The sequence below is a fragment of the Pristis pectinata genome, chromosome 3 (genome assembly GCF_009764475.1).
Source record: "Pristis pectinata isolate sPriPec2 chromosome 3, sPriPec2.1.pri, whole genome shotgun sequence".
NCBI classification, from domain to species: Eukaryota; Metazoa; Chordata; class Chondrichthyes; order Rhinopristiformes; family Pristidae; genus Pristis; species Pristis pectinata.
The window spans coordinates 108,422,722-108,448,543 of NC_067407.1; the positions used below are offsets into that span (position 1 = coordinate 108,422,722).

At 38.7% G+C, this 25,822-nt stretch overlaps 2 protein-coding genes across 4 annotated transcripts in view; one reads left to right on the forward strand and one right to left on the reverse strand.

The window, feature by feature from the left end:
* Positions 1–6,510, forward strand: part of LOC127568294 (N-lysine methyltransferase SMYD2-like) — a 53,460-nt gene extending 46,950 nt beyond the window's left edge. The window contains exons 11-12 of the mRNA XM_052011870.1: positions 712–823; positions 6,270–6,510. Of these exons, the coding sequence (XP_051867830.1) occupies positions 712–823; positions 6,270–6,350 (193 nt within the window). The 3' untranslated portion in view covers positions 6,351–6,510. The remainder of the gene's footprint in view (positions 1–711; positions 824–6,269) is intronic.
* A 4,422-nt stretch (positions 6,511–10,932) lies between these two features.
* Positions 10,933–25,822, reverse strand: part of LOC127568481 (tyrosine-protein phosphatase non-receptor type 14-like) — a 211,366-nt gene continuing 196,476 nt past the window's right edge. For all 3 annotated transcript variants that reach the window (XM_052012283.1, XM_052012281.1, XM_052012282.1), the window contains 3 exons: positions 23,402–23,636; positions 19,518–19,681; positions 10,933–17,104 (listed from right to left, as the gene is read on the reverse strand). In XM_052012283.1, the coding sequence (XP_051868243.1) occupies positions 16,976–17,104; positions 19,518–19,681; positions 23,402–23,636 (528 nt within the window). In that variant the 3' untranslated portion in view covers positions 10,933–16,975. The remainder of the gene's footprint in view (positions 17,105–19,517; positions 19,682–23,401; positions 23,637–25,822) is intronic.

Genomic DNA, 25,822 nt, shown 5'->3' on the forward strand with positions numbered 1-25,822 from the left:
GGGGAGGTTAAAGGAAGGAATTTCAGACTATAGATAGCTGATGATCACTGGAAAGACGAAAGAGACTGGGGGATGAGCAAGAGGAATTCCAAGGCTGGAAGAGGGAGGAGTGTAGCCTTGAAAGGATTTGAATATGGATGAGAATTTTAAGTTTGTGAATTAGGGTGGGAGGTGGGGTGAGTGAGGGAGGGGTTACAGATATTGGGAATGAAGAAATACTAGGATAGACAGTATGAATTAGAATTTGGCTGCAGAGTTTTGGATTTGCTAAAGTTTATGAATGATGAAAGCTGATAAAGGAACACAAGAACATTTAAATCTAGTGCATCAGCCATGGATGAAGGTTTTGGTGGAGATGGAAGTAGGTGTTTCTATAAGAGTGAGAACAGGGCTGGAAATCTTGTTCAAAAGTAGATGGAATATCAAAGTTGCAAACAGGCAGAATATAATTTTTGATTTTTTCCCCCACTTGGTGTATTGTGCAGTTCTTGAAAATTGAACTCCAGTGATCTTTGAGTGGGGTACAATCATGCTGCAAGCCACACTCCAGTAATACTGTTTCCTTTAACTGGATCGTGCGGTGCAAGGTTGCTTTAGTGTTTTAGAGCTTTGCTACTTTTCCAACTGTGAGCTTTGCATGCAGAGAAGAAAATGAAATGTAAAGTTTGGCAAGAGAAAATTAATGGCAATTTTATTTTTAATTTTAAAAAGCACCAAACATTACCCTGCATATTCTCTGAACGTTGCTTCAATGTGGCTGAAACTGGGTCGGTTGTACATGGGCCTGGAACACCATTCTGCTGGAGCAAAGGCACTGAGGAAGGTAATAAATACCCTTTTTGGGCTTTCTCTTTAGTTGCAGTCTAGGGTTTATGAAAAATATGTGATTATTTCAATTTGCTTAAAGAAGTATTCCAAAACTCATGAGATCCTTAACCAGTGCTCTAGCAAGAAGCATAGTTTAAACCTCCTACTTCATATCCAACTAGATCACTTGTGTTGAATTTGTTACAGGCAATAGTTCTGTTCCTGTGCTCAATTTCATAGTGCTCAATGGAAGGGACATGATTATCAGTTGTGAAGAGTGCTGTCATTCATTAAAGCGATAGGCTTTCTCTTACCACTTTTTTTAAATACACTTCAATCTATCTAAAAGTGGATGCTTTTCTGAATTTCAGTTATTAATACCTCACCTAACTCTGAACCAAAACATTGTACGGTAGGGAAACGGGCTATTTGGCTCACCACATCCACACTAACTACTGGGGACCATCTATATTAATCCCATCTTCCAGCACTTGGCCCCTAGACTTCTGTGCCCAGGCGATTCAAGTGCTCATCTATACACTTAAATGCTGTCAGTGACTCTGCTTCCACCAACCTCTCAAGCAATGTATTTCCATGTGCTTGCTGCTCTCTGGATGTAAATGGTCTCCCTCCCTCTAAATCTGTGACCTCTTGCCTTAAATCTACATCCTCTAGTTTTAGCTACCTCCTGATATGGGGAATGGTTTCCTGCACAACTCTATAATTTTATTTTCCTCAATCATTTGTCTTCTTAATCTCCTCCACTCCAGGGAAAACAGACACAGTCTCTTCTCATAACAGGAATGTTCCATTCCAGGCAACATCCTGGCAAATCTCCTCTGCCCCCTCTCGCATCTTACCTATGGTGTGGTGACCAGCACTGCATGCAGTACTCTAGCTGAGGTCTGATCAGTGTTTTATAAAGTTCTAGCATAACTTCCCTGCGCTTGTAATTCAATGCCCTGACAAATGAAGGCCTGCATCCCTTTTGCCTTCTTAACAACATTATGTACCTTTGCTGCCAACTTAAGGGATCTTTTGGACTTGTACACCAGCATCCCTGTATTCCTCAATACTACTCGGGACCTGACCAATCATGGTGTATTTACTAGCTTCGTTAGTACTCCCAAAATGCATCATCTCATATTTATCAGGATTAAACTTCTTCATCTGCCATTTCTCAACCCACTTCACCAACACATTGATATAAACATGTAGCCTAAGACCACCCTACACACTGTCACACCAATCTTGTGTCATCTGCAAACTTATTATGCCTCCGACAACCACATCCAAATTATTCGCGTATATATAACAAATAGCCAGCGTCCCAGTACTGATCCCTGTGGAACAACACTCATCACAGACATCCAGTCACAAAAACAACCCCCTCCCATCACCCTCTGTCTCCTATTGCCAAGCTAATTTTGGATCCAGTTTACCAACTTGCCCTGGATCTCATGGGCCTTGACCTTTTGGACCAGTCTCTGATGCAGGACCTTGTCAAAGCCCTGGCTGAAGTCCATGTAAACCACATCTACTACACTGCTATCCTTAATACATTCTGTTACCTTTTCAAAAAAAAAATGCAATCAGATTGGTCAGACAGGATCTGCCCTTCACCAAGCCATGCGCAGCCATCTTTGATTAGTCCCTGAGTGATCATTAATCCTGTCCCTCATTTTTTTTTCCAATAGCTTCCTTACTATTGATGTTTGGCTCACAGGTCTGTAACTACCAGGCTCTTCCCTGCTGCCTTTATTGAAAAGGGGAGCTATATTTGCTGACCTTCAGTCATCACATGTGACCAGCGAAGATTTAAAAATCTCACTTAGAGCCCCAGCAATCTCTTCCCTTGACTCCTATAGCAGCCTCTGGCTCTGGGGATTTATCCACCTTTAGGCTTGCGAAGGCATCGAGAACCTTCTCTTCGTTTATGGAGACTTGCACTAGAATTTCACCTTCCCCTTTGGGTTCTCCAACTAGAAGTCTATTTCTTTTTTGAATACCGATGAACAGTCTCTTTATTTAGGCCCTTGCCTATACCTTCTGGCTCCACACACTGAAATTCTGTCATCCCCAATAGGCCTTGCTCTTTCTCCAGTTATTCTTTTGCCCTAATATACGTGTAAAGTGCATTCAGACTTGCCTTAATCCTGTCACTAGTGATATTTAGTGACCCCTCTTTGCTTTCCTAGTTTCCTTTTTTTGTGCCTCACCTACACTTCTTATATTCTTGATGAGCTGCCCCATCTCTAGTCCTCTATATGCTTCCCTTTTTTCTCTTTATCCAACCCTTGATATCCCTCAACATCCAGGGTTCCCTGTACTTATTACCCTTTGCTTTCACCCTTACAGGAACATGTTGGCCCTGAACTTTTGCTGTTTCTCCTCTGAATGCTCCCCACTGCAGATGTAGACTTGCCTGCAAGTCGATGCTGCCAGTCCTGCATTATATTAATGAAGTTTGCCTCTCCTCCTTCCCCTGCTCAATTTTAAGACACTTTATTCCTGGCCCATTCCTATCCTTTTCCATTATATTAAAATCTATGGTCACTATCTCCAAAATGCTCCCCCACCAACACTCCATCCATCTGACCAGCTTTATTCCCCAAGGTCCGGTAATGCTTCTTCCCTCAATGGTCTATCTGCATACTGTGTCAAAAAGCTTCCTTGGACACACCTTAAAAATTCAAGCCTCTCTGAGCCTTTTTATGTAAAGGCAATCCCAGTTAATATTTGGGAAATTGAAATAGCCCTTGTACCAAAACCCAAACTTCATTACATCTCTCTACTATTTGCCTTTATTATCTGTTCTTCTATCATCTGTTGACTGTGATACACCCCCAGAAAAGTGACACTTTTTTTGTTTATAATCTCTACTTTAGGATATCCTCCCTCAATATGGAAGTAATGCATTCCTTGACTAACAGTGCAATGCCACCTCCTCTTTTACATTCCCCTCGTCCTGCCTGAAAATTCCATACCACGCAATACTGAGTTGCCAGTCCTGCCCGTCTTTCAACCATGTCTCAGTGATGGCAATAGTTTCACAGCCCCATGTGGTGATTAAATCTTTGAGTTCATCTACCTTGCTAGTTAAATTCTTTGCATTAAAATAGATGCAATTTAGCTTTGTTTTCCCCCAATGTGTACTTGCCCGCCTACACTCCCTACTGGACTTTGTCTCCTCTAGGTGACGGTACTTCCCCATCTGAACATCTACTCTGAGCCACCTTTCCCAACAGCACTAGCAAACCTCCTCCCTGCAAGGATGTTGGTCTCGTTCCGGTGCAACCTGTCCCAACTGTACAGATTCAACCTTTCCCAGAAAGGTTCGTAGTGACCCGGAAACCTAAAACCCATCCTACTCCGCCATTCCTACAGCCACCCATTTGTCTGACCTAACCTCCTATTTCTATGCAACTTGTACCAGTTAATATGTGGAAATCGATGTAATTTTGGTAAAGTAGTTCATTGAATAATTAGAGAATGGAAGTTGGACAAACTTTTTTTTAGTTTGGTTAAGTGGGACAAGCTTAAATGGGCATCTTGGTTGGCATGGACCGGTTGGGCTGAAGAGCATGGAAAGGGGTCCTTTGACTCTAATTGTTGCTTTTCTTACTTGCAAATGACTGTGGAAATCCATATTAAATACGTGCATTCATCTAGATAGGAATCTCTTTCCATACAATCTCCATGTGCATCGAGTTAGCAAGCATGATTCACCCTGATGGTGGTACGCATATCCTTCTCTTTCACCAAAGGTTAAAATTCTAGCATAGAACTTATTAGGCACATTACAATTTAATACAGGTTCTAGATTTAGTCTTGCAGTTGTGACCTAATCAGAATAATTGCTGATATTGTTAATTCACCAGTACTGCTGCTCCTCCATTGGAATTCTACTTGGATTCTGCCGGTCTTTCACTGTGAACTTCTGGAACTGCTGTCCTGGTTATTAGAACATAGAACAGTCCAGCACAGAACAGAACAATGTTGTGCCGACATAGCTAATCCCTCCTACCTACAGAATGCCCATATCCCTCCATTTTCCTCTCATTCATGTGCCCATCCAAGCCCCTCTTAAAAGCCTCCAATGAATTTGCCTCCACCACCCTATCAGGCGACACATTCCAGGCACCCATCACTCTCTGAGTTTAAAAAAAAGTACCCCTCACGTCTGTTTTGAACCTACCCCTTCTCTCCTTAAATGTGTGCCCTCTGGTATTGGATCACTCAGTAATGGGGAAAAAGATATTGCTTGTCCACCCTCTCTATGTCCCTTATAATTTTATACACTTCCAACAAATCACCCCTCGGCCTCTTCGGCTCCAGAGAAAGGAGCCCAAATTTGTCCAGCCTCTCCTGATAGCACATGCCCTCTAATCCAGGCAGCATCCTAGAAAACTCCTCTGTACCCTCTCTAAAGCCTCGGCGTCCTTCCTATAGTGAAGTGACCAGAATTGTACACAATACTCTAAATGCGGCTTAACCAGAGTTCTATAGAGACGCATCATAACTTCTTGACTCCTATACTCAATACCTCCATTAATTAAAGCAATTCTTCTCAGTCATGCTGACTGTGTGACTGTGGCCTCTTTCTCCCGACCCCCACCCATATAAAGTTGCTTCTGTTGCTGAATGTGGGCATTTTTGCATGTGTTGCATTGCACGCCTCTCTGGCCACAAACCAATCGGGAGTAAACTGGAAAGCCCAATGGACACTTGCACACACTGTTGCTTGACCTCCCACTTCAACAAATGATCAAAGTGGTTAAATTACACCTGCACATGCAGTGCAAAATATATATTGAAATCATATACTCTCCAAAAGCATCTATTATTCACTCTCAAATCAAAACTGATATTTTCACATCTGCATTTTTAATTGCCACATTGAACATTACGGGTTGTAGTGTTTGGTATCTATACAAGGGAAAAATAATGAATCACATATGACTAAAATTGGTGGTTTTTATGCCTCTGGAACAATGTAAAAAGTTGTTAATACTAGATGTATCAATTTTGTTTTACTAATTTTCATTCCTGACTGGTGATGGTATAATCATTCTATATTCATTTTAATTATCTTTGTCTTCACTGAATAATTTGTGACATGACATTAAAGAAAAACCAATATAGGCCGTTCAATATCAAGAAAGATAGCTGAAATACCTTGTGATTCTCTTGTCAAATCAGTAAAGTTTGCACACATATCAGAAAGTGTTGGAATATCTGATACTTTAAGGTAAGCTGTCCCAGTGTTTAGGACATGGTTGAGGAGAAATAACTTTAATAACCTCGTATTTTTTTCTAAATTTGAGTTTTTCAACTGGAATTATTAGTTAATGCAATGTGTTGTAACCAATTTGAAAATCTGCATCTTAATATGAGAAGTGTACATTTTATAGGATGGATCTTGAGGGATGTTGACTGAAATTGGACATTTTCTTTCACAGGCTTTGGCCATTATGGAAGTGGTTCATGGGAAGGATCATCCATATATTTTTGAAATTGAAAAGGAACTGGAGGGGAAATGAATGTTTTCCTTGACTATCTCTCTTAAAATATGAGACCATCTTTGTTTCCAGTAACAGAATGATTTATGTACTTGTTGGTATGAAAATAATGGCATGAATGTCAAAGGAATGCTCTTTTTATTTTTGTTTTTAATATTTAAGTGAGTATGACAATAAATGTAAAAAAAAAATGCATCATCTTTGATTTATTTAATTTGTTTGAACTGTGGTAAGAGTTCTCCTAAACATTTAGTTCATGGCAAACTTTTCAATATATGGGTGGGACTAGGTATATAAGAACATAAGAAATAAAAGCAGTGGGTGGTCATTTGACCCCTGATGCCTACCCTGTCATTCATTAAGATGTCCAGTCTCTTGTCCCAGTACCACTTCCCTACTCTGACCACATATCCCTTGATACCTGAAATTACATCAATCTCTGTCTTGAACGTACTTAGTGATTGTGCATTTGCGGCCATCTTGGGTTAAAAAAAAATTCCAAATATTCACAACCCTCAAATTGAAGAAGTTTCTTATCACCTTAGTCCTGAATGGCCAGCCCCTTATTTTGAGATCACTTCTAAAACTCTAGAGCTTAGGATTCTGTTGAATCTTTCTCGTACAATCAAACCTCCCCCCATCCCAGGAAATAATCTGGGGCAGTTCCACTGCATCTTTAACGCACATCTTTGGGTAAGATGATCAGATCTGTACTCAATATCTCATTAATTCTTCCAACTAATTTTACTTTTTTTAAAAAAGCTAAATTCTTTCCCCTCTGCTGCTTTTATTGCTTTCTTTAATGGCAGTCTACACTGCTACCTCTTTAATTTTGCATTTCTCCTCTAAGTATCCCAGAACATTTAATTCCCAACCTTTGTCATTTTATAAACTGTCTTTTGGATATTAACTGGTCTGTTCTACTCAAAGAATAGTCACTCGCTACATGGAAAATAATTAGTTGTCTTCTCGTGAACACTGATTTGGGGAGGTGGGGTGGAATTCTTTCTAATGAAATCTATTGAAATAAAAAGCTGTTTAGTAGGTCTTTGTATCTGTTACAAAGAGCTTATATTGGACATTTTTGAATTGAGTTCTGGTTATTTTGGTCAGAGTAATGTCAGAACAATTGCTGAAGTGTTTCAAATATTAATTAATTTCAACACTTGATACTGTGCAACTTATTTGTAGAACATAGAACAATTACAGCACAATTCAGGCCCTTCGGCCCACAAAGCTGTGCCGAACATGTCCCTACCCTAGAAATTACTGGGCTTACCCATAGCCCTCTATTTTACTCAGCTCCATGTAACTCTGCAACAGTCTCTTGAAAGACCCTATCGTATCCGCCTCCACCACCGTTTCCAGCAGCCCATTCCACGCACTCACCACTCTCTGAGTAAAAAAAAACTTACTCCTGACGTCTCCTCTATATCTGCTCCCCAGCACCTTAAACCTTAGTTTTAAGAATTTCAGCATCAAGGATCTGTTTGCTCCACTGTGATTTAGAGTGACATAGATACATACCTGCAGCTATGTAGCTCACTGGATGTCTTCCTCTGGGCTACTCTGGTGCCTCTGGAAATTCCTTGATGGATGTATGTGAAAGCATAATCGTGCCTGGACCACCAGAACCTACAGCTGCAATGAGACATTTATTCTTTGGTTGGGAGCACCGTGAAAGACTGACCAGGAGATCGACATCTGCACTGAGGAGGAGCGCTGGAGTCCAATTTTGATGAGGGCACTGAGGGGACAAAAGCGAGGTTGGCAAGTAGCAGCAAATTGCCAAAGACTAAGGTCAGTGAGATGAAGCATGTCAGAGGCTGGAAAGTTGCCAATGGATCAAGCAAAGTTGGAGATACTCTGGTCCGTGAGGGAGTGCTGGACACCCTTTTGCTGAGAAGCAAGTGCCCACTGGGAAACATGAGATTAGCAAGATGCATAGGAGTACCAGTCAGTGGGAAATCGGTAAAGAATGAAGGAACACTGGACCACCAGAGATCTGAGTCAATGAGGAACTTGTGGAGATTGCAAGGTGGGAAGGAGTATTAGAGATGAAGTAGTTGGGAAAGATGTGCCAAAGACAGTGAGGCAGGTAAGGAGAAAATGGAGCCCATTTAGACTCTGTTCTCTCCCTTGCTCAACTAAGGAAGGTGTAATTAAATATGTCCAAAGTTGAATGTCTGTAACTTTTGCTGGGGGTCCCAAAAGTTGCTTTAATTCCTACTTTGCTGTGTATGAAGAGATGGTCTTGTGTCATTGGTTAAAATCTGTGTATGTAACCCCAACCCATTTATTTTCATAAGCTTTAAAAAGGAGTCACAAATGTTGTGGACACAAAGGATAGATCCATTAACTAATCACTTTTCCATCTCGGTCATGACCAAACAGAACACCTGCACCAAATTTCTCTTGCTTCATCCTTCTGGAAGTTTATATATTCTCAGGTTTTGCCCTGAATCACACGAGAATAGGAGTGGATTATTTAGTCCCTCAAGCCTGTTTTGCAATCTAATGCTGTAACTTCATTTACTGATTTGTTTACTCCACACCCCATTGGTAACAATTTGCCTATCTCTAATATTAAATTTAACAATTGATTTGTGGTCCAAAAGCCAGCCTTTTAAGAAGTATTTCCAAACTTCACTAGTGAAAGCCGGTTCTGATTTTGGGACTCTGCTTCCTGGACCAATATCAGCGGAACTGTATGTCTTCATATCCTACAAGTATTCCTTAATTATTTTAAACTTTGACTCAACCATCACCCAACTTTCTAATTTCCAGTGAATAATAGAACCCATTTTCAGTCATCCTGGGGAAAGGGGATTTTGGGGGGGGGGGGGGGGGTTGCTGTGGGGGTGGCGAGAAAAGGCAGCAATTTGTTAGCCTTTCTAATTATGTTATCCTTCAATGATGTTTTAGTGATCTATGTCTCATGCCCTCCACTGTTTCTGTTCTATCCTTTTAGCACTGAGGTGGATGGAATCTGTTTGCCTACATTAAAATTCATCTGCTGTTTTTTTTTGCCGTTCACTTAAGGTGTTCAGGCAGATACGAAACTTGGACTGGGGCTTTTAGTCTCCTTGGAGTCCAACAGTGGAGTGTAGACTTCAGAGGTCTACCTGCTAAACCTATACCAGATTAACCTGTCATGTCTAAGAGGCCCATTGATTTCAACGGAAAGAACCATCCATGGACATAAGGACGAGTTAAAGGTCATTTCCATTACTTGATTTCATCTGCTTGATTTAAATGGATTTAAATTTTTTTGTTGGTGTGGTGATTTAAAAACAAAAATTACAATAAATTCTTTGCCAACCTTGACAGCTGCTGAGGCCATTCAGGGACCTAGGTGTTATTGCTGAATCTCAATCAACTTCCTAGCAAAAGAGCACAGCTGGGGGCCTGCTTCAGTGGTGTTTGAGTGTCTGCTCAGATAGCTCACTGGTCAGTGGAAAATCTGACACGTTCTAACCTCGCACAACTTTATACCCCAGTGTATGGAGATATTGGGGTTTGAATGGACCACAGCAGAGACCAGCTTGGAGTTAAGTTGCTTTGAATGGCCTGTAGTGCAGGCTAAGCCTTCAGTTGGTGCACCTGCAGAAAATTTTGCCAGAATGACAAGGGGATTTTTTATGTCTGAGCTGACAGAGGCCAGCGAATCAATGGAAATTATTTAATTGGCCTTTGTCATTATATTTCTGCAATAGATACTCTGGTTTTGGTAGTGGTGTTTCCTTGAGTGAAGACTTTATTTTCAGATGCCCATAGAGCTCGTAGCAATCATTGGGCAAGTCCTGAATGGGGTGAAACGCAGCTCACTGAAGAATTGAGTTCTGATCCCTCACCAGGCATTAGACCTCTCAACAGTGTAAATCAGGACCCCAATACACAGGGACATAATTAGCTGTAGGATTGTTGCTAGTATATTTTGGTAAATTGTCTCTTGCTCAATTGAAAAGCCTGAGTTTTCTTTATCTACAGCATATCTGACACCAAAGGGGTAATCCCGATGAATAGATGTGCGCATTTAACAAGTTAAACATTTATACAAAATGTTAATTTAATGGTCTGGTGATGGCACATCAAATGATCACTGTAATTACTGTACTGCAAGAAACTAATTTATATGATGTGAGCTTTTCTCTACTGTAGTTTCAGGTTCAATCTGGTGTTTGTTTTAAAGCTGTTTTGAGATAACCCTAACCTTTTGAACCAGAGAGTACTAACTGTAAGGTGTTAACAAAATTTTTTTGTATGGAAAAGAGTACAAAGTTTACCTTTACAGAATTGCAGCAAATATTCTATTCCTTCAGGATTTGATTCATCAATATTAGCCTGTTATTTGCAGAAGTTAAGATCAAAACCACACACAAAAAATATCTTAACAGTAATTCTAACTGAAGAGTGATGTAATATCACCAATATGGATAATAGAATTGATGTTGTCAACACGTATTTGAAATGGAGGCAGGTGTATTGTACTTGTTTCCACGTCACCTTATTTATATATATATATATATATATATATATATATATATATATATATTAAAAAAAGGTGGCTACAATGGGATTCTTGCAAAATTGCTTTATTGTGTATATATGAATGATAGACAATTATCTTTTACAAAATGTTTGGTACATTCATGAATAAGGAAAGTCACAAAGCATATACAAAATTATTTACATGTCAGAAAAATTATTTTTTAATGTCTCATGAAGCGATGCTGAATGGTTCGGTATCCACAGAAAGAGGCAGCAATGTTCAATGTAAAATACTGTCACGTAGTATCACAGTTTTGTACCAGAGAAATGATAAGGAAAGCTTATACATTGAGTATATATAAACTTGATGTTAAAAAGCATGCACAGTTAGTTTGAGGGAAAGAAAGGATGACCAGAATGTAAGACTCTTTCACTTAATGTATTAAGACCATTAGATTCTTTTGAAAGTCATTGTGGACTTAAGTCTACACATTTACATTTCTTAAAGTTACATTTAAAGGGCCAAAACCCTTTCACTGAGTTAGTTATAACATACACTTTGTACAGTTTTGTTTTAAAAAAAAGCCAGTCCATTGTACTACCTTCCAGCTATGCAGAGTTTTGCTCATTATGCTTCAACTTCACCTCTATAATACTGTACATCTGTTTAACAGATGACAAGTTGTGTTAGGTAGAATTTGTGCTACAGCTCGAAGAATTTTAAGAAACAGGGAGGTTTAACTGCCACTTCATCTTTTTTTTACCTCTGCACCTTTCTGAATATTTGTTCTATTTGAATAGAGGAATGACAATAAATTACACAATATAGAATTATCAGCTATATTAATGAGATATGAGCCATTTGCCCTAAGGCAATTGCAGACACTTTAAATTATCTAGGGCATAAAAGGCCAAGTCATAATGTATTCAATAAATTGGCAAATCAGAAGATTTTGTATCAGTTGAGGCTAGAGGGAACACTTTGATAATGATGGCTTTTTTTAAAATAACAAAGATGAAGCCAAGAAGTGGTTTTGAACAGCTGCAAGTACCAATTAAATTCTAAATCCACACACACGTGCTTTTAAAAAAATAGTTGCATGTCATAGATTGAACTGATAAGTAATCCAATTAGAGCCCGCAGAGCAAAGATCTTTTCATAAATCACATACATTGGCATGGCATGGATTAGTAAACGAATTTACTGATTTGAACATATTGAAATTTAAAATCTGAAACTTTCAGTGGAGTTGGGGCAATAGTAGCTAAATCATACTGCACTTTTCTGGCCAGTGTTAAAAGTAGAGGACAAAATTGGTATAGTGTTTATAGTTTATGATGTATCAAAAAAAATTGGTCTGGATCTTGCTGGCTCTGATTGGATTGACTAGCATTCAGCATTTAGACAGCAGTAAGGCTGAGACTTTGGTGCGTGGTCTGTAATGTACAAGCCTTGACTGACTTACTAACAGATGGAGATTGCCTCTTGAATCCTGTACTGGGTTAGACCTGATACAGGATCCAAGACTTTGTTGATGGGAATTGTATGGCTATGGACTAGAAGGCAGGGGAAAGTTAAGTTACTGTTGCTAATGATTTAATTGGTATTTGTGTTGTCCATTTTTAATTTTGTTAAAATGTCTCGCTCAGCTGTCAGCATTTGGTGGAGTGGACTTGCTGTGCAGCCAGCTCCCTACTGGTGCTGAAACCACATCATTGGAGTCTGGGTTCTTTTAGGCCAGTGCAATTTGAGATTGGCCCTCTGAACCCTCAAGTATATCTGGGGAAGGAGGGTGAAATTCAAAAGATCTGGCCCATAATGACTGTTCTTGTACAAGCAATATGCATTCTGATTTGGAAGGTCAAATTTCCTAATAAAACCAGCCTGGACTGAAGTGATATTTAAATGGAGTTCAACTTTCTGGACTACCTTCAGTACAAATTTGTTCCATTTTTTGGGATATTTCTTGGTAATGATAGAACAATGCAAACAAATAACTATATGGTTACAAACTGACAAGTTTCAGAAAGTAGTTCACAATTACTTTCCCATAGAATGGAATGATTTTGAACTTTTCCCATCAGTGTGCCAAAATTGTTATTGTTTCTACTATTGAATCATTGAAGAATTTAGAGCTATATTACAATCTTGTTCCAAAGGAAACTAATTACCCAAGTTTATTTTTGAGGTGAAGGTTCTAATTTTTTAATCATGTTTTCCAATTGAGTTCAAATAACTTGGTGTTCAACTTAGAAAGGATTCTGGTTTAATCTCAGAACTGTGCATAAATAAAAAAAAGTGTCTTTAACTCATCCCAGGGATCTTCATAGAGGAATAATAAATCTTTCCATTTAAAAGCATCTTAAGGGGATAAAAACTTGTGCTGCTTGGTTACTGATCATAACAGATCCTAAAACAACAACTGAAACAATTGTTTAAACCTCGGTGAGCAACCATCATTCAGCATTTCCAAACAAACAATGTAAGAGGCACTGCAGCAAGTTCAGTTATGGCAAACATTTGATAATGAATATGGATCATTATTTGCCTGCATGTGACCTCCAAAACTGAGACTTTAGCAATATTGAATAAGCTGAAAAAAATACTGTGACAGTACAGATATTAGCATATTAAAAACTCAGATTGGGCTTTATCCCAATCAGTTAAATTATATAAATATACAGATTAAGATCAGTCAATAATATTAGTCAGTGGAAAGAGCTTGCAAAGGCACAGCAGGTCAGCCATCTAAACAAGGATGTCAAAAAAGTACTTGACATAAGTCTAAAAATAGGGGAACAGTGTAATTTATTGTTTTTCCTAGAACTATATACTGTTTTAGGCACTCAGACCATTCGAATCTTGACATTGCCCCTAATACTTTGTTCAGTCACCGTAAATCTTGGCCTGCCAGAAAGTGGCCTTTAAAATCTATTTTCAGCTGTTGTTAACTATTTCTTTCATTTAAAAATAAAAACAAATCTCTACAGAACTACACCCTGAACTTCCTTGGGGTTTCTGCTGATAATTGTGGCAATGTTTTGCTATTAATGGCAGTTTCCAAAATGCTGTAAGGGGTAAAAGTAAATTACACCAGGGCATAATTTTGTGGAGAGACTTTCAGTGCTGCATGGTCCTAGCTTATTTAGGCTCTGTATGGCTGTAGAGATTGGTACACCAGGTTTTACTGTGTTCACTTTCATTCGTGAATATCACGATATAGGTCATGAAAACCACTAAAGCAAAAGTGCTTTTAAGCAGAAGTTGGAATCACCTCCTTACACAGAACAGTGGAAGAAAGAGTGCAGGGACTGGACAAACTACTCCAGGCTTCAGGTAGCAGCAGATGAGTGCCAGTAGTAGTGCTGATTGTCCATCAAGCATTAGGTGGATTCCTGGCGATTTTTCACCCCCAATTCCACGAGAGAGAACAACAATGGTTGTTCACAATGCGAGTGACAGCATAGTGCCTGGGCATCTATAAAACTTGTACAGTAGTACCTTTTACCAAAAACTGAAGCATAGTCTAGACTTCCAACTTGGTAAATATCCTACTATAGTTTTGGCTAACCTTATGTAGTCAGTGAAGAGAACATGCAGCCTGAACTTTCCTTTAGTTTTCATCTATTGTAATAAACCTTACAATCTTAAACACCCAAGTAATTTTCCTGCATATGACCAAAATTATTAAATTTAATTTTCCACTCCCAAGTATAATTGCCGTATAATTTTTCCATGCTTGAATATTTTGGCATTTGTTCACCTGTGGTCTTTTCTTGCCCTTTGCTAATGATCTCTGCAATTATAATGGCTGCACCTTTTTATCTTGGTTGTTTACAATTAAGTAAATACTTATTACCACACTCTGTAATTCAAGCATAATGATTTAAACAGCAATGAATATCCAATCGCCATATTGGTAAAAAAACAAAAGGTCCGTAGTATTGGCACAACTATACCTTAGCACCGTCAAAGACCATGTAAAATAATGAATTAAGATGAGTGTCATCTAGTCTAATGTTATTGGAAAGTTTTTTTTGCCGGGCATTTACAAAGTAAAATCAAATCACTAAAATTACCTTTTGTGCAAATAAATAATCTGTGGATGGCATTATCATGCTTAAGTAATGCACTTCCCCTGCCTAGTAACCAATGATAACCCTTCTCTACAGGGGAAAATAACTATTTGGTCACTCAAACTACTAACTAGGCCACATAATAGCACAGAATTATTTTGTCTGACTGTTCAGTTCCTATTCTTTGCTGCTGCTGTTATCTTTAATACCTTGAGGTTTGGTGCAATATTTTGCCACCAAAAGATCAAAAATAACTGTCAATACTTCATTCCATTCCTTTAAGTGTATCTCATTACATTCAACACTGCTAATATAACAGTTTGCATGACTGTTATCTTGTGAGGATAAAAAAGTTTACTAATTCTTGCTGTGGTGTATTATCAAAATAAAAATGAACCAATTTACTTCTTGCCTTGCAGATATAATTTAAAAAAACCTATTCCGGGATTAAAGTAACTTGCTGCAATATTTCGTAGGGGACCAAGTCCAATTTAAATTAAAATGGAATATAACCACCAGTTATATAAATAATATTTTCTCAGCAGCCTGCCAGATTTCACTGTGGTTGTAAAAAGAACCAGAGTGATACTGGTATCTTATTTTTCTACAAAAGTGAGTACTAAATAATACAAAATTGAACTTTTTTTCTAGTTTTATGATCTCAAATTATTTAACTGGACAAAATCTTTGAGACAAATCTTTACCACTAGACACTTACTGGGTATTTTGCTTTTATTTGTAACACAAATCTCATTCATATACATCCTGTTCTCTCTTGTACTATCAACTGGTACAAATATTTAACAACAACAAATTATTATTACAGAAAATCTGAAACAAAAATGCTGGAGACACTCCAAGTCAAACAGCATCCATGAAGGAAGGTAGGCAGGGGTAGTGCTATTTTCTGCAGTTATTTACTAGATTCTTGAGGTAATTGTGTCTACACAGCATTTAGCATGAATAGAAATGCTTAGAGCTGACACAAAATCAAAAATTGAATTTAGTAATAAACCTTGCACAACCAGAATGAAAATACTGCCCTTTTAATTAGTTACCAGGCATCTACTTTGGGTCAATTATATAAGTTATTCTTTTTGTTTCATCAGTAGCTTAAGTAGAGAGAAGGAACAACCTTTTGAGTCTCAGTGCTTTTTGGCCATGTAAGTGTACCAAAAGCTGCTTCCATTGTTTTGTTTTTAAAATTATTCTGGCCTCACCTACCATGAGGAATGTTAACATTTGAAACTGAAGTTCCATAGGAATGAATTCCCTACAGTATCATCTTTTGGTTTTGGTGCTTGCTTCACCCCTCCATGTAACTACTAATGAATTTCCAGGTTCTTACCGTAGATCTGCTTGAAAATAACTGCCTGTTATTGTGTTATCTCACAAGTATTCCTACCATTAAAACAAAAACAGTTGGCAATGTTGAACCCATTCACCCTCCAGGAAGAAAGTATCATTGGTCATATAGAGCATGGTGATACTTGCCACAGTTTTGAATTAGATGATAGAGAATCTGGTTGATTATAGAGACAATAATTTGAGCCAGACTTGCTCTGAAAGAAACACGTCCCATAAATTACCCATGCCTGCTGCATGTCTAAGTCTCCAAGTATTTCAAGATAAAATCCTGCAAACAAGTATGAAAGCCTTGAGAAAAATGGAATTTTAACATGTGAAAGACTGCATTGTCATTTTAATCGTTTAATAGATAATTAAGAGGGCAACATTCACTCAAGTTATTAGCCGACTCTACAAAACTGACAAGGGTGGACGGTGCTTTTGGTTGGAAACTATCATTGTGCTAAAGACATTCCATCATCTTCCCCTGGTAAGTCTGCATATTGAATGTTCTCTTTCTTGCTACTTCAATAATTCAGAATTTATGACAGGCTCCAATAGCTGCCTCAATCTTATTTGAAGCCTGCAAGATTTGCAACAGAATTAAAGGATGGTTTTAAAGTCAAAGTACTTGCCATACTGACCTGATTTTGTTTTTTCAAAAAAAAGAGCTAGCTCCATTTCCACTGCTAACTGTTAAGGTGGTTCAAATACAAAATATGAATTTGTGGCTAAATCAGTCGAGAGTTCTTCAGGAACTGTATGAGGACCTGGTAGACAAACCTGTACTGGGCTATAGTCTGTACCATCAACATCCGCTGTTGACGGAGAAATCCCAACATAACCGGCACTTCCAGCTTCTGAAATGGAAATGGGGAGAAAATGTTTTAGCACAAACTGACAAAAGTTTGACTTCTGTGACCCAGATGCTAATAGACTAAAAACAGAAGCAGGTTTATCACTACACCAGTGAAAAATTGAACTAAAATAGAATACTGACATGAGAGACATTTTGACAAAATAAAAATAATTTAGCTTTTTCAAGTATATGGCCTCTTGCTGGAAACTTTGATGTTGGGTGATGATCATCTTTCATCAGAAATGACGGCTTATAACAGGACCAAATATTTCAAAATAAAAATGGTAGTAAATAAGGCCACTTTTGGGACTTAACTGTAAGCACTCCAATGGAGTGGTTGATATTGTCTAACATACCACGATTGAAGAGAATGCCAAGAGGCACAGCTACCTCGATCTTCATGCGCAAGAGCAAAAATTTAGCCCAAGCAATCTGCAGCTAATCCAGTTGCTGTGGCGTTAAACATTTGGAAACCATTGTCTTTTCACAAGGCTGGACAAAATTGTGTGCTGGTAATCAGGCTTCTAGCCTGAATCCTTGCATTTGGCAGTTGATTTTTTTTCCCCTCCTACGAGAACTGTGGGATATTGTTCTGAGATGTTGGGAAGGAATTTTGAGCACAATTCCCTGATGACCACGCACAGGATTATAGAAGGCAAAGTATGCCCCCATAAAATGCACTGTGACTCTTCCAGCACTTGAAAGGCTTACCTTTTCCTGGTGGAGAGTCATAGCACCTCCTTCTATACAGTAACTGATAACCACCATCTCTATTTGGTTTGCCTTTAGATCTTTCAGCACCTATGGGGTTCATCTGAAATGACATTCTGCAGACTGAATGCTAACTGCAATGTGATAATCCAATGCATGGGCTATGAATTTAATAGACAAATTGGTGGTGTATGTACAGAGATGTACTAATTGGTGCTCCAGATATCAGTAACACAGGTAATATAATTAATTTGTTTGCTGACAGTGAACAGACTAGCCTTTTCTGAACTTGTCAACTATTATTGTCTACCTGCAATACCCTTCCCTGTAGCTGTGACATTTTACTCTGTATTCTGTTATTGTTTTTACCCTGTACTACCTCAATGCACTGGGTAATGAATTGATCTGTCCGAACGGTATGCAAGACAAGTTTTTCATTGTACCTTGGTACAAGTGACAATAATAAACCAATACCATTATTAATAATAAAACATCCTTTTTGACTAAGTGATCCTTGCAAGTTTCTAATGCTGGAGTGCACAATAATTCAAAAGCATGATTCAACAGATTGTATTGAAAGAATTGAGAAGGCAATAATTTTAATATTAATGCAACACAGCTCTGTTACTGTAACACCATATTCTGTGTATTTTTTCCCCTTTTGTATTACCTCAATGTACATGTGACAATAATAAATCAATTACCAATTACCCTCATAACACTACTTAAAGGAAACTGGATGTTTTAAGAGAAAAAATTCATTGATTTTTGTAATAGTATGCTATCCTTACCTCATCTGGCCTATGTGACTCCAGAAACAGAAATGCATAGAACAATACAGGAACAGGCCCTTTAACCCATGATGTCTGTGTCTACTATGTTGCCATTTTAAACTGCACATCTCCCTGCATGTGGTCTATATCCTTTAATTCTCTGCCTGTTTATGTTCTGTCTAAATGTCTTTTGAACATTGTTAGCGTATCTGCCTCCACCATTTCCCTGGCAGTGCATTCCAGACAGCCACCACTCTGTGTGTATATGTATATAAAAAAAACTTGCCATGTAAATCTTCTTTAAACCTTCCCCTCCTCACCTTAAAACTATGTTTTCTGGTATTTGACATTTCCACCTTGTCTACGCCCCTCATGATTTTATATATTTCTATCAGGAAGCCCCTCAGCCTCCAACACTGAAGAAATCACTCCAAATTTGTCTGAGCTCTTCTTAAAGCTAATACGCTCTAATCTAGGCAACATGCTGGTGAACCTCTTCTGGACCCTCTACATCCTTCCTGTAATGTGACTGTAACTGCACACAATACTCCAAAGGTAGCCTAACCAAAATTTTTTTTTACAGTTGCATCATGACTTCCTGATTTGATCCTACAGTGAGCACTTAATTGCTGTGGGGCAATAAGGGATGGCTAATAAATGCCAGCAATGTCCACATCCCATGAATGAATTACAACTATTAAACTGCAATAAGATAGAAGACCACTTTGGATTCATCTCTCCGACCTTCATGTTCTCATTACTTATAAGTGGATCACAGGGTTTCCTCTGGGTGCTCCGGTTTCCTCCCACATTCTAAAGACGTATGGGTAGGTTAATTTGGGGGTTTAAAATGGGCGGCGCAGACTCGTTGGGTCAGAAGGGCCTGTTACCACGCTGTAAATAAAATATAAAAAAAAGAGAATAACTCACCTCATTATGCTCCAAGCAACCAACCATGACTTCTGTTAGAATCACCACACCTGTTCTTCCAGCTCCTGCACTGCAATGCACAACTATTGGTGGGTTGCAGCTCTTGGTAGAGTCGAGCATGCTGTTGGTGTGCCGACGAACTGATTGAATTTCTTCTAGGTAAGCTGAGAAATTAAAGGAACGTGTAGTTAGCAACAAAACTAAGTCTGAACACACCAAGTACATTTTAATGGTTTTCTGCCTGGTTACCACCACATAACACAGATCATGTCTTGCAAGATGAACGAATTCACTTGGATGTGTCTTATGAATATTTATGAAGTGTTCAATAATATTGCTGAAAAATCCAAATCTGAAATAAAGTTTTCTTTGCTTTCACCCAAATGTTTCTCTTCCCATTACCAAGAGCTACGCATTGTTTTGGCATCTGAAAACTAAAGATTAGTGTCAACTACCAGCAAAAAAAACTTATTCCTAGCAAAACTATTCAGTAGATTTCAGATGATTGTAATCCAACAACAATTTTTAGTATTCAGATTAATACTAACACAAAGGAAGCACTTCTAAAAATGGTACAAGGCAATTCTGGAAACAAACCTGTGGAAAACCCAGGCTCAGTCAGAGACACATTTATATCATAAAGTCATTCTGAGTTGTCCTGAAAGATCACTCAGCTTGGGACTCAAGTAGCATTTTAATTTTTCCACAAAAAAAAATGTTTAATTTGACACCTGGTTACATTTATGCCCAACAAAACTAACTGAACCTCAGATCACATACTTGCCACTTAAGCTCAGCTTTTAGACTTTTAAGAGTGAACCTGAAGGAGATAATTAGCTACTATCCTATTAATGTGATTCTATACACCACAACCCAAGCCATCCTTTTTTTTCTGTCAAGTGAATCTCTCTGCAAGTAACTAAGTAATACACTTTGTTCTTAAGGTATTGCTGATGTCACAACATTTTCCTTGATGATAATAACTCAATTGCATTCACTACTTCACTCATTAAAAACATTTAAATTTGGTTAAAGAATTTCATGTTTGGCATAAGCAAACTTCAACAGACTTAAGATTGTGCTCAACCATCGTAGCAATTGGAGAAGGTGTGTCCCTGAAGGTTGTTTTTCAATAGGTAATGTCGGCCATCAGGATCCCATTATAAACTTGAGTTTATAAAAGTATTCTAGCACGTGTTATCATTGCTATCTGTTTCATGGTTTGTAGTAAATATAGATTCAACTCTCTGAAGAAATTGCAGTTGTTTTTCATACTGAGAAACCCAAATGAATGTTCTGCTTCCATGTTTCTAGATATGACACATATGAAAAAACGAAAAGAAAAATTAAGAACCAATTGTTAAATGATGCCAAAGTTAATTTTGGATATGAAAGAAATGAGGACAGAAAGAAGGTTCAACAATTTTAAGGTGCTAAGAAAGAATAAGGTAGAGTAAATGACAGCTCAATGACTTTTGATTTCCTTGATGTCAATGCTAATGCCTGCAGGAGGTGCAAGGTATGTGGAACAATGTACTTGGAGGTTTGGGAGAACGAGAAGAAATTTCACAGATTAGCAGGGTGAATATTATGGAGAAAACTAATCAAGAGAATACTTCAGACATGTTTTATTGATTATTTGTTCTTGAGATAAAGTTATTATAAGAAGTATTATTGTGTTAGCCCCTAGTTGGCTTAAGAAGTGATTACGTTATAAATATTTTGTAATATGTTCAGAAAATAAACTTTGCTAACCACAATTAAAACATTAAAAGTGTACCTTATTAATGGTTACATTTCCATGTGGTTTAAACATACTGCACAAATGGCTAAGTAATAATACTGATAACTCAATCAACTGTTTTGCACTTCTAGCGTAAATTTGTGCTAGAACACCATAATGTGTAGCCCCAAAGTTTCAGTTGTTCTGTTATGCAATTCCAATATGCAAGAAATTACTATTTTTAAAAAAAGGTGATGTCATTTTAAATTTTCCTCCAAGAGTCATTGTGGCTACATATACTGTACATTAGAAATGGAATGAAAAGGAGTGATAACTCCAGACATCAGACAGATTTTATGACAATCTTTGCCTTCCAGCTTCGTCAGATCCTAAGCCTAGAAAGGTGCCAATATGCCAGTACCAGCTAAGTACTGCATGTGACTACAGGTTCTGGAAGCACCATCTGAACCATCAACTGACTCAGCTACCACAACTGTTATTTGTAAAGAATTCATAATTAAGCAAAATGCCTCAAGATGCTTCACAGGATTTGTTATCAAACAATAATTGATACCGAACCAGGAAAGGAGAGATTGGGGCAGATGCCAAAGGGATGAGCGAGGGGGAGTCTTAAGAGAACAAGAAGTGGAGACGCAGAGGGTTTTAGAGAGGTGTTACAGAGCTAGGGGTTTTGTTAACTAAGCCATAAGCACCGATGTTTAAGTGTGTAAATTTGAAGAGCTTAGACAGGAACGTTGCAGGACTGCAGAAGATTAGAGGTTTACAATCCAAGATAGAATTTTAAAATCAAAGAAATAGAAGGAGCCACAAGAGATTCTGCAGATGCTGGAATCTGGAGCAGCACACATAAAATGCTGGAGGAACTCAGCAGCATGTATGGAGGGAAATAAACAGTCGATGTTTTGGGTCGAGACCCTTCATCGGGACTGATGAAGGGTCTCGACCTGAAAAATAAAGGGAGCCAGTGCTGTCAGTAAACACAGTCACGATGGGTGACTAAGACCATGCAAGTTAGGACATGGACAGCAGAGTTTTTACACAGAGGGGGACAAAGCAGAGTGGCCAGGTCTCTGTTGGAATAGTCAAATTCAGAGGTAAAATGGACATAGGTGAGGGTGTTGGCTGCAGATGAGCTGAGGCAGGTCAGAGTCCGGTGACAATACAGAGGTGGAGATATCTTTAGTGATGGCACAGTTATCTGATACCGAGTTGAGCTTCAGGCACGTCACTGAGGATGTGAATTGTCAGTTTCCATTGGAGAAGAATGGAGCCATAGCTGACGAATAGAGCTTATGAAAGAAACTATTTGGAGGAAATATCTGTTCATGTGAAACAAAAACCCTTACAATTCATACAGTGGCAGGCTCGAGAGAGTTGGTGGTGAGGTGGTGAGACGTTGCCAATTATCATAAGTGTACATTGATAAAATGAATGTGATTTTGGATAACAGTGCTGAGAGCGGCATGTGAATGAGAAATAGGAAGAGAACACCAGAGGAATACCATAATTAACGGTACAAGAACAAGGGAAGCCATTGCTGGCGGGTCTGTAGTTGTGCATGGATAGGTAGCAGTGAAACCATATTGGGGAATCCTATTCAACTGAAAAATGGTGGAGAGACATAGAACATTTTAGGAAATCTGAAATATCTTCCTGTCTTTTGGAGAGCAAGAAGTTACAATTGAGTGTGACCTAGCTGAGCTTGACCTTAAAAAAAGATGCATTTTAAGTCAGGTGGGCATTTACCATGGAGTCTCGGGTGCCACATACAAAACTTATATTTGTGTCTCTTCAGTTACATGTATATTGGATTATTTTTGCTGTACGATGATTGACACAGTGATTTAAGATTCATTCACTTGCGAGATAATATCAAGAATATCCTTCACAAAATTAAGACAGGACAATTCAGCCAGTAAGAAATATTGAAAAAAAAGTATTGTGTAGGCTTTTTGGGCCAAATTGGCAATTATGCACATTCTTTCTGTTGACATCTGGACACCACTGCTCTAAGGCAAACAGTATGTTTGCTTAATGGTAGGTTTCTTCCTACTGAATTATCGATTGATAGTAAATGATAAAGTTGACATTTCATTCCATTTATCTGCATACATAAAATACAAAGTATCTCAGTACTTACACAAAAAACCCTGAACATCTTCTGGACAGCCGTGATCTGGCCAGTCTGTGTACTGCAAATGCCACACGGTCCTCTCCTGCCCAGACAACAGGTGCTTGACCTTTAAACCCGTAGTTGCATAGCAACCAGAATCTGTGCGGAATTTGGTCGTCACCTTAAATTTTCCATAAGTTGCCGAGCTGTGCTTTGAGCCCAGTTTGGGCCAGTATCGATGGGTCTTTGGTTTTCCTCCCTCCTGCACAACAAGTGATAAAGTCTTATCGGTTTAGGAAACTAAAAAAAAAGGTTCTACAATTCCTTTGTCATAAATTATGCATCACACAGCAAGAATAAGTGAAAGGAAATAATAATAGGTCATCTCCCAATTACAATGCATATTCCCCGAGGCACCATAGTCACCCGCTATATCTTCAGCTATGTTCTTTATTTCTTTAGTCACAGTCCTTTATTCATTTGACTGGAACTACTGGGACTACATGACACTTAGTTACTAAATGATTACAGCTTAAAAGCACCATTTACTGTGACAGTTTAACACATTAAATAACAACATGATTATATTACAAAGGCCTGGACAGACCTAATGATAAAAAAAATGGCAGTGGCATTGCGGGTAGCCATAATGATCACTCCAGTGAAAGTTTAAGAAACCGAGGAGCATTATCAAAATTTATAGGGAGTAATAACATTTTTATCATCTATTTCTTCTACGCCCAGGACTTGTACCTTATCCTACATTATCACATGCCTAGAAATTTAGGCATTTTCTCCACTGGATATGAAAACATTTTCCACAAAAGAATGTGATGATGATGATTTCTGGATTGAAATTTGACTGGACACTTACGATCGCCAATTGTGCCAGCACTGATGTACTAGTGACATTATCCCCCATGCAACATTCATAGCATTAGAGCCATATAGCACAGAAACAGGCCCTTCTGCCCATCACATCCATGCTGACCATCAAATATCCATCTACACTAATTCCATTTACTAGCACTCAGCTTGTAGCTGTCTATACCTGGTGGTTCAAGTGCTTGTCTAAATACTTAATGTTGTGAGAGTCCAGACCTCCATCACCCACTCAGGCAGTGTGTTCCAGATTCCAACCACCCTCTGGATGCAAAGATTCTTCCTCAGATCCCCTCTAAGCTCTTACCCCTTAACCTAAACCTAGGCCCCTTAGTTTTAGACACCTCTGCTAAGGGAAAAGATTCCCCCTCAATGCCAGTTACAATTTTCTATACCTCTATGACATACCCCATCAGCCACTTCCACTGCAAGGAAAATAAACCTGGCCTTTCCGGTTTCTCCTCATAACTGAAATGCTCCATCACAAGCAATGTCCTGGGGAATCTCCTCTGCACCCTCTCCAGCACAATCACATCCTCCCTATAGTGTGGTGACCATAACTGTATAAAGCACACGAGCCGTGGCCTAACCAGTTGTTTCGTAAAGTTGTACCAGAACTTTCCTTACCTTATATTCTATACTAATCATACCTCCTAAATTTATCTGAATCATTAATGCATGTCGCAAACAGAATGGGTCCCAGCGTTAATCCCTGTGATACATCACTGTTCACAGGTTACCAATCACCAAACTAACACTCCGCCATCACCATCTGTTTCCTATTACCAAGCCAATTTTGGATCCAATTTGCAAATTGCTTTGGATGTCGGGCTCAATCCTTTTGGACCAGTTTGCCATATGGGACATTGTCAAAAACCTTACTTAAGTCCAGACAGACAACACCAACTGCACTGCCATCATCAATGCATTGTTACCTTTTTGAAAAATTTAATCAAATTAGTTCAGTCAGACCTCCTAACAAATTATTCTGACAATCTTTGATTAATTCACACCTTTCCAACTGTAGATTAATCCAGTCCCTCGGAACTTTTTCCAATAACTTTCCTACCAGTCCTAGCTTATCCCTGCTGCCCTTCTTGAATGAAGGTACCATATTTGCTGTCCTCCAGTCACCTGGCACCTCACCTGTAGAGTGAAGATTTAAAAATCTGTCAGGGCTCCAAGCAACCTTTTCCTTTAGCAGCATGGGATACATCTCATTAGGCCCTGGGGATTCATCCTCCCTTAAGCTGGCCAAGACATCTAATACCTCTTTGTTAATGATAACATGTTCCAGAATTTCACCTCCCATATAAGATCCAGGCCTAGCATTGGAAATGTGACTCTGTCCCCTTCCTTTCCTTTAGGTTTACACCCCAGCCCATGGCCTTCAACCAATCAACTGATCTCGCACCACTAGTTATGATTCATGATCCCCATACCATGACTTCAATCACCCCTCCATCCCCAGGCCCCAATCAGATGACTGCTGTCGACCAGAGCCTAATCCAATGACCCATGTTGACCCCCAGATTCTTATCTAATGAACTCCTCTCAAACCCCAGG